We start from the raw sequence: 13,913 nt of genomic DNA, 5'->3' as shown, positions 1-13,913 counted from the left end.
CAATTAGGACAATATTGCAGCCGTTTACGCTAATTACTATTTTTGAGACACTTGACATTGACACTTCCCTCCTAAAATGTCAGAGTGCATGTGAGGCCAAGCAGTACAAGCAGTGTTGTCTGAGATACTAATGCTGTTTAAAAAGTGGGTGGGGGTTTGTTTCAGCCTCTGGAAGTGTTGCACATCAACCCAGGAATTTTAAACAGACCACACCAAGGTGCTGCCAATAATGTCAATACGATCCTTTGTAGAAAATTAGATTGGCAGTGAAGTTGAACCTGGGGTGCTCTCAACTTAATGAATAATGTTAATGTTTTCCAAAGCAACACTTCCTCACAGTTAATTAAAATGAGGGAGAAAAAAGTCACGTAGGTGTATTTTCTTCATTTCTGGAGCTCAGAAAAATTGTTTCTTAACAAGTTTCTCAGTGTGAACGCTCTTGTGCTTTAATCTGTTACGCTACAGTTCTTAGTGTCAAGTAATTTTGTATTTCCCTCATATGGTTAATGACATCAACAATCTGAATCCAGACTTTTACACGTTTCTCCCGAAAAATCTAACCACAAGGATTATTCAGTGTTTTTATTTCTTCAGTAAATAAGGCTGCACAAGAATTGTTTTTGATAATGATATCAACACATACAGTATGCTTTTCTTTACATGCATACATTAAGCCACACAGCACAGTACCACATTAAAAAGGGAAAGCAGAGTTAAATACAGCACAGTGCTGTTCGTGTTCTTGTTTTTTTTTTTTTTTAAGGAAAACGAATTGTCAGTCTTTTGATACACACGTGCAGGATCAGACATGGTTTTTATTATAACTGATTAAAATCCAAAGAGTGATTTATTTTAATTGATTGACTGATTTTTTTTACAATAAATGTGCATGAATTAGCATGAGAAAATCAGGAGTAGAAGACAAATGATAAGAGCATCTATAATTTAATATACATTAGATTATGGACACATCTGTGTGTGCAATTCTGCCAATTTATGCTAATCAAAACATAATTAAAAGCTTTCACTGTTATGGGCTCCTTTTTTCCATTGTTTTTTACCTGGACACTGAATAAATATTTAAATGTAATAAATATCTATATATAAAAAATAGAACTTACCCTGGTTCCTCTTGTTTCATGAAACGACAATTGTTTTGAAAAAGTCCTGTAAAATGGTCTTAAATTACAGGTTTCACTCTGGTTAGTGAGTGCTGCGTTTTCTTTACAAAGCAGAGTCCCTTTAGTATTAATGTAACCTAATCAAGCTGAAATACAGATTAGAACTACTGTGGTAACTGTGTGGAGGACCAACATAAGAGTTAAGGAATCCTCTAAAAGAAAGAGAGTGACTTGAGTTTGGTTTTTACTAAGCCCTGAAGTGGCCATACAGAGAAACAATATATTAAGGTCATGTTTTACGACACTAAGGACTCAAAATGCTTTAAAAGAGGCAGTTAATTCAGCAACATCGGTAGCTAGACTGTTTGTTGTATTTTATCAAAACATTTCTAAAACATTCAGTGACTCTCTGATTCTAAGTTAATCATGTTCATGCATTAATATTTGACCTTTGCTCTAATACTTGCATTGCCTTTAACCAGAAAAAGTTGGCATAAGCTACGATCGTCTGGCACGATGAGGTTTTTCTGCAAAACTATTATGTGTGCCTCATTTCAACTGTGTGTTCAACATAGGTTTATAGGTTAGTTCTACAGTGGGTGCACTTTGCAGTCTGTGATTTTAAAGTGTGTACATTAACCATTTCCCAATATTGACTATATCATTTACATTACAGTCGCTATCACAGTCAACCCACAGTGAAAACATTACTGAGGGTGCGTTAGGTTATGGCATGGTCTGTGTTTAACTGCAGCTAACACTTCACTACTTAAAGGATTGCCAACTTTATTTCAAAACGTGGGAATTAATTGTATCTTGTGCAAGTGCAGTATAATTTTGAGTGCTTGATGTAGCAAACCTGCCCTCAATATATATATTTTTTCTCTCTATGGCCACTCCGGGTCTCTGTAGCTTTTTTTTTTATTTCTGTCAAAATAAATGACTAAACGTGAGGTGAAATTGACTTCTAGTCCCATTTTTGTCAGTGACCGCAGGCAACAGGGCACAGTAGAGCCTCATCAAGTATAGGCCTCTTCACTAAATTGATAATCCAGCTAAATCTGTGTTTTTAGCATCAGATACTTGGCCCCTGTTGGCTTGAAGTGGCTGCTAATAATTGGTTGTTTGATTCCTCACAGAAAACAACAGCTGTCAGTTTGAGTTTGTGTCCCTGTTACAATGGATCCCAATGGTGACAAGGACAAAATGTCAGTACAAACATTCAAGTCTACAGGGGGTGAATACTCAATCATTTTGAGTTGAGTACCACTTTATCATCTTCACCGCCCGGTGTCAGCATACATACAATGGTTACACATGTCCTTCGTGTGTCAAAACGTAAACAGAGCTTGATGTTAACTGGTTAGACATAAACCTGTGCAGTCTTGCTCTCACACTAAGGACCGTAAACAATTTCTTTATCTCCTTTACAATCCTTTAGAATGATTCCACATATGTTTTTTCTTATATTGCCATTATCCTCACATTAAAAAGTATGTTCCTGCTGTACACAAGATGAAGACGATGAGCTGCTTTAAAATGTCACACATTTGTAACCTCGAAACCAGCAGGGGTTCTCCTGTCTAATTTTCTGCTCCTTCAGAGCCCACTTAAATTACTGTTAATTAAAATGAAACAAGCTGTCACCGTAGTAAGCATCAAGACATTGCAACTACACGTTTCTGTGACAAATTTTCTCAGATGAAATCAGCATGGTTTGGATTTTATGAATCTTTTCACAATGAAGGGGTAATTTACGAGTGACTTTCAGGAAGGATGCTGTCGAAGGTCCTTGCAAGACTGTGCTGCTATAAAGTCTTGATGACACACACTTATTATAACTTGTGCATGCCCTTTGTTGTTTTGTTGTCCATGCCCAGCAATTTCTCTGTCTTTTTGAGCACCTGTCCTGTCTTGTTTGCTTCACGATAGGAGGAGGTTGTACCCCTAGAGTAAATCAGCCTGTGGTTTGGCTGAGAGCCGGCTAACTGTCACCTCTTTGTAGGTGGATCCAGTCAGGATGCAGGCAGTCCTTTGGGGTGTGGGCACATGACACGGTGCTGCATTTTCAGTGCAGTGCTGACACGCCCCATAGCTCTCCTGCTGTCCATTTGAGAAGCGCGTAGAGATGCTCATGTCCTTGTTGTGCTGTGAGGTGGAGCCAAAGCGTTCTTTTGGGTCTGTCTGTGGACTTCCCCTATAGATCCTCTGTCGTAACATAGACGTGTCTCTGTAGAGACACTCGCGAAAATTAGGCTTACACAACAGGTAGACCATAGGATTGTAGATAGTGGAAGACTTGGCAAACACAGCAGCAAGGGCGAATGCGTCCGGAGGAACCTGCGTGGCGTCTCCGAAAGCAGCCCACATGGCCACGGCAGCATATGGGCTCCAGGCAACCAGGAAGCCTATACATACTGCTACTGACAGCTGCGGAGGAGAAACATACACATGATACACACACACTGCACAAAACATGACATGCAGAAGATTTTTTAGTGTTATAGCAGTGGCAAAGTATCAAACATAAAAGGTATAGATATACACAGAGATAGCTACGTGTGCATGAGAAGATTCTGCAGTAAAGCAATCAGCAAAGCATTTTTATAAACTTGGAATAATTTACTGCATCATATCCTACTCAAATCCCGTTAACTGCAAAGTTAAGTGTTGCTGAAGTCCGTCTGACCTTGACAATGAGAGCGTGTGCATTGGTGGTCTTGGTCTGTGGTGACACATGCTGCTGCACGGCCTGACGTGACCCCCGCACTGTCAGCAGAATGAGAGTGTAGGAGAGGAAGATGATGGTGCAGGGCAGTGCATAGCAAAAGACGAAAAGGCAGACGATGTAAGACAAAGCTGAAAGCTCGTGGTTGGGTGCATGCCAGTCAATGCAGCAGGCTGTGCCGTAAGGTTCAGCACTGTAATGTCCCCACTGTGCCAAGGGCCCTACAGCAAACACAGATGCATAACACCACACTCCAGCCACCAGGAGGCGGGCATGTGACGAGGAGAACTTGTTACCTGATCAGACAAGAGATAGAAAAAAGACTCTTTGCGGTTATTGTCGTCATTTTATTTCCTCATGCTGTTCAGGTTTGTGATAAAAATTTGTAGTGTTGTAAACATCATGCTCATAATAGTTTATAATCCCCTCACCGTGGTTAGGGAAGGAGACCTTGAGGCAGCACACTAAGGAGAGGGCTGTGAGGTTGGTCAGGCTGCATAGACCAAACAGTACTCCACACATAGCATAGATCTGACAGGTGATTTCTCCAAACAGCCACCTGTGTACACAGACAAGGAGAATAGGGACATGTGACGGAGACTCCTAGGCTGCAACTAATCATAATTTTCATTATCAGTTAATCTTCTAATTGTCATCTTGATTAATCAATGCATTGTTTGGTCTATACAGTGTGTGAGAAATGCCTGTCCTAAAGCCCAGACTGACTTTCAATTGCTGTTGTTTGCCAGAACCCAAAGATATTTGATTTACAGTGATATGAGTGAGAACCAGGGGATGTTTACTAGAAAAATTACTTAAATAATAAATGAATTAATTAAATAGTTGCAGTTTTCTGTCAGCAGTTGCTGTTTACAGTCAATTAAATCCCCACTGCAAAATGAATTTGTTGTTTCTCAAGATGGGAGAAATGAAACAGACAGATAAGATGGGGCAATATAAGATACCTGTGTGAAAAAGTTGATGGTATTGCCAGTGGGAATAAAGAGAGCGTCATTCCAAGGTCACTGATGGAGAGATTGATGATGAAGAACTCAGCTGGCTTCAAGGTCGACCGCTTGTGATATGCAACAAGTAGCAGAATGCAGTTGCCTATGAGGGACATTACACCTGTAAAAAAGAAAAAAGAAAGAGAGATTGTGCTGGGCTAGAGATTGTGTCCCTGTGGGGATTTGTTGTGCATGCATGAAGTCAGTGAAGGATCAACACGGCAGAGAGATTTGCTTGTTGTGTGGACTTACAAAATGCGCTGTATATTGCGCCCATGAGGATGTCATGCTCCTTGGAGATGGTGGAGACAAACACAGCAGATGTGTCTGAAGCATTTCCCATCTGAAATGTTGTTAAGCACACACAGAAGTTAATTGTGAATAATGCAATGAGTGAATAATTTATTTAATCTCAATGCTCCACTGATGTTGTTGTAGCCTTGGCTCACAATGCTGTTGAAAGAGTGTTTAATAACCGCAGGAAAAGCTGTTTCTTCACGGCCTGGTCTCAGTATTTAAACCAGATAAACATTTCTCCAGTTTTGTCTCTAATGCCTTTTGTGTAAGCTGTGCTTTACAGCTTGTCTTTATTGCACACTACTTCCAGCCTACAGGACTTAATGAAGAACCAGATGAAAAACCTTTTTTTCTTTTAAATAATAATTTAAAAATAATCCTGTGCAAAAGATGGGGACAGTTTGTAGAAGAATTAGAAAGACTGTGCCTTTCAGGATTTACAACAGGAGTATGAGATGAGAGATTGAGAGCTAGAGAACAAAACAAATCACGATTAAGATAAAAAATGCGCTCACATTTGCTTGAAAAAAGATTGCAATATTGTCCCAAGCTGACACGTTTACACATGACGCAATCATGCACACATGCAAATGAAATACAGACACATGAAGTGATAGAATAGTTACATGATGAGCAGCGGAGAGAGTGTTCATTCTGCCATGACTGAGAGCAAATAAATTAACCTAATAGATTATTAGAAGAATGTTAATAGTGTCTTCTCAGCATCAGTTGAAGCACAGTAGAGGCACTCATGCGGTTTGTTGTGAGCCAGACTCTTAAAACTCTCTAGACAATCACTATCTTCTTGCTCATACATCTGCAAACAAGATGATGATTGCTATTCAGTACGTCACTTTGCTTGATAGAAGAATGGAAAAATGGAAAATAATGGAAAATAAAATACATGGGACAGGGACGATTCTGGAGCAATACTTGGAGTGCTTTCATAGATGATGCAGAGGCAACATTGACTCAAGGACTTAGGCAATCACACAGGATAAAGAATGAGGCTTCATTACTATGCAACTCAGCACGCCAGTCAGTGACGAAATGTCCAGTCAGTCTGAGTGGAGGAGACTCAGCAGAGTAAGTACTTATGACCAGTTTTAGTGGCACTCAAATCCAAGAACTCCACTGTCATGTCAGAACAGCAAAGGGGCTCTGTTATCAATAAAACATATTAACTAGTCCTCAATGTGTGTCTTTCAATGGCCAATGCCAATAGTTAGAGAGCAGGGCAGTGACCGATATATAACACATGTTTTTAGAGGTATTGGTTCAACTGTATGATCCTTTTGGAGGTTAGTTGAGTTGTACCGTATCATACATACAGGTATTTAACCCCCATTGACATGAAATCTGGTTGACAACATAAAAGAACCACTGTCAGTATAATTCAACAGCACAACAAACTGCAGCCTCCAAAATAAGTTCAATCAACACCTCTCTAAAACAGTCTCAGCAGAAACTAAAACTCACTGGACTGCATTGTTTTTTTTCATTTAGGTTTATAGCAGCAGTATATTTTGCATTCGTAAATGTCAGTAACGATTGATTGGACACAGCGAGTACCTCCTTCTCTCAGATTTTATGCAATAATAAATTATCTGCCCTGATTTCTTTTTGTCTGAACAGTGTAATTAAATTATGCAAAAAAGACAATACATTTTCATAAGACAATTTATGGGTGTGCGTGTTTCCTGGGTGATAACCGTCCAGTGTAAGAAGGCTTTGAGAGAGAAACGTCTGCACAGCGTCTGCAAAAGATGTTTTATCTCATGCGAGCTCTTGGACAGAACCTGTCACGTCTGGAGGATTTAAAGCTTGCATTAATCAGAACAACTTTTGCACAGATCTGAGTGCGCGGATGCTTTTCTCTCAAGTGTGCTGGCCTTTAAGCTCCAGCGCCTCCACCAAGCCTGAATAAGCAGTATTTCCCTTTGATTTATTTTTTTTTTTAACAAGCTCCATACTTTATAACTTAGAAAGCAGTGTGGAGTTGAATCTGTGTGGTTTGATTAAACACATGAATGCCCTTAAAGTGAGGAATAACAGAATATGTGACATTACTATCAAATACATCTCTAGATTTGAACTCTGTATTTGAACGTGTTTATGTAACCAGAGGAACAAAAGCAAGACGACCCTTAGCCACGTGAGAGTGAAAGCAAGAGGGAGGAGGTGGACAGAAAGAGCCGGGAAGAGCTTAACCAGCTGAACTGTGCCTTTTGGTCTGCTGTGACAGATTGAGTATTTTGAGACTGGCTGAGCTGTGACACTACTGTTATCATGTCTCTGAGCCTGGCTGAATAACTCTTCTGTTCAGCTGTGATTAATTGGGCGCCTTTAGGACAGGGACAGGGACGTTGACCTCTAGATGATAATGTGACGGGTAAACCATCTATCGCCAGCTGACCTGGCTTATGTACACCATTATTTTATTTTTGCATTATATTTGCACCCCATTCTTGCCTGCCCTCATCCGTTCGCCCAAGTTTGCGGTCTCTGTGAAGACATTTTTGACTGTGTAATTTACCGAGGAATAGATATGAAATCCATCTGCAGCTTAGCGCTGCTGTCAGCTATGACAAGCAATCACTAAGTTTGTTTCCCTGCTGCATGTCATCAAAATTGGGAGATTCGTGTGACACCACTTAAACCGAGTCTGTCACTCATTGCATTTAGATGGCTGTGGTCAGAGGAGATAAGCAGCCACTTAAAGGCTGACAGGCGTGTCAGGGTGTCTGAGTGCAACAGCAAAGAGACTACATGCATGAGCTCATGAGAGGTGACAATAACAATGTCAGTGTGTCTGCATGTTCTCCCAGAGATTGGCAGCCAGTGGCGTATCTCAATCTTTGATTTGTGTTTAAATCTGACCCTCGAATTTAATGAATACTTCTAAAACTCCTGCGGTTCCTACTCTGTGAAAGTAAATATTTGTTGCTACAATGGAAGCCGAGTTAATCCAGACTGTTTAATATGAATGGTTCTTATATCATTGCTTGACATTTCCTTTCCTTCAGCCCACACTTTCACTTTCATGCTGTACATATAAGGATGGCACTGGTATTGGTTGTTTTTTATCTGGGCATTAGCTTTGTTATGTTAGATTCACACTCAGCCCTCAGCGTTTGTGCCTCTGTGACATTATGAATAAATGAAATATTTGTGTTTCTGATGTGTCACATTGTATCGTGTATGCTTGGGTTGATTGACCTCTGTCCCTTTGTGCATTTACACTATTTTCATTGCTGCATTTTGGATGTCTTTTGATTATTTCTTAGTTATCTAAGAATTTCCAGTGTAGAGCTCATTTTATGGCACAGTTACAGATACAGATATCCACATAAGGGCTGCAAGTAAGGATTATTTTCACTGTTGATTCATCTGCTGTTTATTTTGTCTACTTATCAGTTAATCTCTTATTTTTGTGTCTAAATGGTAAAAAAAAGTTAAACAGTCTCATTGTCTCACATCTCCAGATTTTACATTTAATTTACTATCATAAATGAAAAGCAGCAAATCTTTTCTTTATTTTTAGCTTTAACTAGTAAACATATGGCTTTTATTGCTTGAAAAAGATTAACAAAACAGTAGTTGATTGATTATTCCTCTTTTGTGTGCAAACTATTTTCTATAAGTATTTCATTAAGCTTGTGATTCACAGCATTGTACAATATTCAAACACAAACCTTCATTTCAACACGCGTGTCACACAACGTGCTGTTCGGCACATCCCCTGAGGGCCTTGTGAGACCTTTGTGAGATTGAAGTAGACTGTATTCACCCTTGTTATGGGTAACTGCCTCTTCAGCTGAGAGTGACTGACAGTGACAAGTGAATGCCATCACAGAACAATATTTACACTGTGTTTTAGCAGCATGACAAGGAATGGCTGGAGGCAACTGTGTCAGACTTTGCAGGGGATGCTGTGACATATCTTATGTAATGATTGTGGAGAAAGATCACATGATACAGTGTGCACCTAGCATAGTGTGTTTAGGGTTCCCAACATTGCAGTATAATAATCTGAGCATGAATCTGACGACTGTACAGATGTGTATGTTTGGACATTCATTTTTGTCAGTTTGGCCCAGACTGAAATATCAAATATCTATGTCAATTATCTGATGGATTACCAAACCTTTGGTAAAGATATTCATGGTCACTACCCAGGACATTAAAACTAGTGACTAGAGTCATCCCCTGACTTTTCCTCCAGCGACACCAACAGATAACGGTTTCCATTTAACCTTAAACTTTAACGTTAAATAGCGTCTGCGTCTACTGGATGGATTGGCACAACATTCAGGTACAGATGAATAAAACAGTGAATCCTAATGACTTTGATGAGCAGACAATATTTAATTATTCTAGCCTGTTAGAGGCTCACTAATTTTTGTCAAGTATTCTTGACACTACTATTTATAATTAATTACAGATTTCATTTTTTCTCAGTTCTTTTTCTTTGCCGCCGGTGTGGAGGCATTATGTTTTTGGGCCGCCCAGCCGTCTGTCCTTCAGTCCGTCCTTCCGTCCCATTTTTGTGAACACGATATCTCAGGAGCACCTCTGGAGAATTTCTTTAAATTTGGCACAAACGTCCACTTCAAGGATGTTTAGATTAGATTTCGGTTGTCAAAAGGTCAAGGTCAAGGCGACTTCACAAAACACGTTTTTGGCCATAACTCAAAAATCAATGACCATATTTTACAATTGGTCGGACAATGAATTGGTACCACTTTTGACTAAAAGGTCAAAGGTGACAGTGACCTCAAAATGACTTTCGACGAACATGTTTTTTTCTCAGGAATTGTTGCGGTCATTTTGACAAATTTTCACACAGATGTTTAAAAGGATGCAATAATTTTTTTTATCCAAAAGTTCAAAACTCAACCTCTTGGTGAAATCATAATGTTTGGGAAAAACACCATGACTCATCAACAGGAGGGGAAATTGTCACCAGATTTCACGATTGGTCGGACACTAAATTGGTGACACTTTTGACTCAAAGATCAAAGGTCATTACAACCTCAAAATAGGTTTTTAGCCATAATTCACAAATTAATTGGGTAATTCCAGATTTCACAGACATGTTGACCAGGACGACATGATGACTAAAGATTGCACAGTACGGCCTTTCATCTTTCCATCTCATCCATTCTGCCTTTTCAACCTATTGGCGCAGGCCTGCAGCTAATCCTGACCTTGTTGGTGAGTGAGTGAATGAGTGAGTGAGTGCTCACATACAGTCCACACACAGCTCATAGAGAGGCTTTGCAAAATGCCATGAGCACCACATTTAGTGCAGCTATACTCTACTACTCCACTCATTTAGCCAAAAAATACACTTAATATTGTTTATTCAATTCCTTCAAAGTCTTAACTACATATATTATATAAGTCAGGACAAACATGGATGTTAACTGCTACTTGACTGGTTGGTGGAGGCATATAACTGCAGGGCAGTCATTCTAGTTGTATCTTTCTGTAGCCAGTGAGATAGGAGCAAAGAAAATAAAGAAGGGGAGATAGAGGAGGATTTGATCTTAGGGCAGCGACGACAAAGATTTGGTTTCACAGAACAAAGACTCTTATTATCCTGTTGGTACAGAGACAGTTTATCATGAAAGGTCTGCATGAAAGCAAACCATACAAACGCTCAGAATCAAGATTTAAACCACAAATGTTATAATGTTGTTATACAGCCGCTCATCTACACAAAGCGTGAAGAATAATTATGTATGAGAAGAAAGGGCCCCAGTAAAAAGACATTACAGATGGGGTGTTGTGTCACTTTGCCAAAGATATGGTGTCTTCAGTTGTTTGTTTAAAATTGTAAATCAGAGATATTATTTTTAGGCTGTATCGACCAGTCCCACTATAAAGCATCTGTAATCTTAATGCCTACGGGAAGGACAGCAGCCGCAAAGAATGCAAAATAAATAAATAAGTATTCTGCAACCCTAGTAAGTCATCATCACTCTACCACAACTGCTTCCCCTTCATGACACAAACACATTACATAACCACAATCTGATTGAGTGTGGGAAAGCAAACATTTCTGTGTCAATGGTGGGTTAATGTCTTTCCTCAGACAGCTGTTTTCATTTGTTATTTGCCTCTGACTCTGATCCTCAGTTGAAGGTCATTCACTTTGTTATATCACACTGTATCCGATTGAAAGACATCATACGGTGGCATCATAATCGGTCGTTGTCAACACATAATTATTCTCCCTTGTGAGGCTTGAGTGAGAAGTCACAAACAAATGAATTGTCGCTCACACACGTCTGTGCACGAAACAACAATGGGCAGCTCATACATGTCCAGAAAGATAATGTACGGCAAGCAGCCTGAGACCAAGTCGTCAGGAAAATGGTGCAGACAACTACAACTTTGACTAAAATATAAAGAAAAGCTGTTGTTTTTTTTACAGAGAGGAATAATCAGCAATCTTATCAGTAATCCTGCCAGAGATCCCACAAATTGGCTGTGATGCCCGTGCCTTCATTTCAGCGGCGTTACAGCCAGTACAATCTGTTTTCACTTCCTTTAGATAGTATTGGAAACTTGACTGAATGTCCTTCAGTAAAAGCACCTTTCACACAGCCAGATGTTTATCATCTTAAAGGGGGGAGTTGTGGGATAACAAACACTGCGAGTCAGAATAAACTACCAGAGCCATTCCACAGAAAATAAAAGTAAAAAATAAATAAATAAATAACAGAATGAATCTTTTTAGAGTATTGTCAGCTTCTATATCTCATCCATTCATCCATTGCTAGCAAACACTGAGAAAAACAACATCAGCAAAATTTGGAAGATCAAACAAGTGCGTCATCATCAAGGATCCTGTTCTTTGTTATTGTCTGTCTCTATGTATTGCACTGGAAACAAAAAAAAACCACCCCAACGCTCTGCTGCTTACCTTCCAGGGAGGAATGTCTTGTCCTCAGTTAAACTCATGGAGGCCAGGTAGAGAGCAGGACACAGAGGAGAGGAGCCTGGCCAGCCACCGACAGGCAGACAGACAGGAGGGACGGACGGTGAGAGACAGAGACAGACAGAGTGGACCTGAATCTGTTTCAGGCTCACACTCACTCAGAGTCCAGTTAAGGTATTCTCCTCCTCTTCAATGACACACACTTACGCACAACCCGCCAGGTGGACGCGCGCTCACTCTCTCACACAGCATATGCAGTCATCATCATTGTGGAGATGCATTGAGCCCCACTGATGTAGAACGAAAAGCCCACAGTGACGGCAGGTCAGCCAGAGAGCGAGCGAGAGAGAGAGAGAGAGACAGAGAGGGAGGGAGAGAGAGAGAGAGAGAGAGAGAGAGAGGGGATCAGCATTATACTGGCAAGCTCTGACTGTTACTGATGACTCAAAGTACCACTCCCCACCCCTCTTCCTCTGTCCGTCCTAACTCACTACTTTCCCGTTATACTTATCCCTGACATTCTTTACGCGTACAAATCGTATGTATCACCGTTAACTCACACACACCTGCTCATTCCTGCACCTATGAGCAACAGTGTGTGTGTGTGTGTTTGTGTACACACTACATGTATAGACAAAGCACTTGATCAGCGATTGTAATGGCGGTAATCAGAACCTGGAGGAAGGAAAATCGGCTGTTGACTTTAAATTTATACGCGTGGATGCATCAGTGTCAAGCTGGATTTTGATCCTATTTAACATTTGAAGGATTTTCTCACTGAATATAAAATAGACTGTGATTTTAATAGAATATTAATATTTTATGATGTGCCTGTGAAGTGGTAATTTGAGCTAAAAGCCAGAGTGAGAAAAGTATGATTGTAATTCCTAATCGTGTGACTATGATATTAGGCAGCCTATGACCATCTTTGATCACGGTCCTAATAGTTCACAGTGAAGAAATTAATCTGCACCGACAGTTTGTGATTGTGCTCAGTGAATGCCTGTTGCCACTGGGCTACCGGTAATTCCCGATTATGTTAGTAGGCATTGAGAATTACAAAATGTTTGGTGCTTAATTTGCGAGTGGAATGAGATTTCTCGGTGATTCTACTTCAAGGGTCCAAAATGAATGTGATAGCCACTTAAAGCCACTATACAGTGTCATCCTCTGTCACACAGTAAATCCAGTCCTGTTAGGGAGCATTTGAACAGCACCTGAAGCGCTGTGTCACCCTACTTTATCAAACCCACCCATGCCGTTTGCTGGAAGCAGCGCTGCTCCCGGACTGACAGTCATGGAAAGCTGCTTAAGGGAGCGTGGGCTCAATCGCTGAGCTGTGCTTGTTGCTGCAGGGCTGTCAGAATGCTGCAAAGAGCAGTGCTGTCATATAAATACCTCGGCGCAGGGTCCTGGTCCTTCTCAGGCTGCTCGCTCTGACACGTTTAGATGAACTTAGTGTCACAGCCATGGTTCCCTGCAGTATGAGGTCCCTTCATGACTTATTGGATATGACAGAAAGCAGGAAATGATCAGAACGAGAGGAAATTATGAGGGATCTCGTTGAACATAAGTGAAATCACTTTCCATTAGATCATAAAGAGACGGTGGATGTCCCTAAGTTCATTTTTTTACATTCTGCAGCAGGGCTCTAGGTCAGCAGTGTCGGTTCATCAGTTTGGTCCAGACTGAAATATCTAAGTATTGAGTGGATTGCCATATAATGTGTTACTGATATCCATGGAGCCCAGATGGTGAATCCTAATGACTTTGATGATCCTCTGACTTTTTCTATACCATCTCCATAGGGT

The 13,913-nt window shown here is 40.4% G+C and overlaps 2 protein-coding genes across 7 annotated transcripts in view; one reads left to right on the top strand and one right to left on the bottom strand.

Annotated features, from left to right (window-relative positions):
• samd10a (sterile alpha motif domain containing 10a) overlaps positions 1-13,913 on the top strand; it is a 48,741-nt gene that overhangs the window by 5,444 nt on the left and 29,384 nt on the right. The window contains exon 3 of one of the 6 annotated variants that reach the window (XM_051425280.1): positions 12,095-12,276. The exons of 4 other annotated variants lie outside the window; for them this stretch is intronic. The gene's annotated coding sequence lies outside the window, so the exon portion shown is untranslated. The remainder of the gene's footprint in view (positions 1-12,094; positions 12,277-13,913) is intronic. One more of the 6 variants, XM_051425281.1, reaches the window with a different exon arrangement.
• Positions 568-12,196, bottom strand: LOC127377419 (opsin-5-like). Its single transcript, XM_051425274.1, has 6 exons — positions 12,088-12,196; positions 5,109-5,199; positions 4,815-4,977; positions 4,281-4,408; positions 3,811-4,145; positions 568-3,551 (listed from the first exon to the last, which is right to left on the bottom strand). Exons 2-6 carry the CDS (start codon positions 5,197-5,199, stop codon positions 3,069-3,071), a joined length of 1,200 nt encoding a protein of 399 aa, XP_051281234.1. The 5' UTR covers positions 12,088-12,196; the 3' UTR covers positions 568-3,068.

This window comes from Dicentrarchus labrax, unplaced genomic scaffold, assembly GCF_905237075.1.
Source record: "Dicentrarchus labrax unplaced genomic scaffold, dlabrax2021, whole genome shotgun sequence".
NCBI lineage: Eukaryota > Metazoa > Chordata > Actinopteri > Moronidae > Dicentrarchus > Dicentrarchus labrax.
This window is presented reverse-complemented; position numbering and strand designations above follow the sequence as displayed.

Excerpts from the sequence above, each read along its gene's own strand:
- LOC127377419 (XM_051425274.1), bottom strand. The coding sequence starts at position 5,199 with ATGGGAAATGCTTCAGACACATCTGCTGTGTTTGTCTCCACCATCTCC. Across the intron at positions 4,409-4,814 it reads CCATCAACTTTTTCACACAG|GTGGCTGTTTGGAGAAATCA; the intron begins GTATCTTATATT and ends CTGTGTACACAG. Across the intron at positions 4,146-4,280 it reads GGTCTCCTTCCCTAACCACG|GTAACAAGTTCTCCTCGTCA; the intron begins GTGAGGGGATTA and ends TTGTCTGATCAG.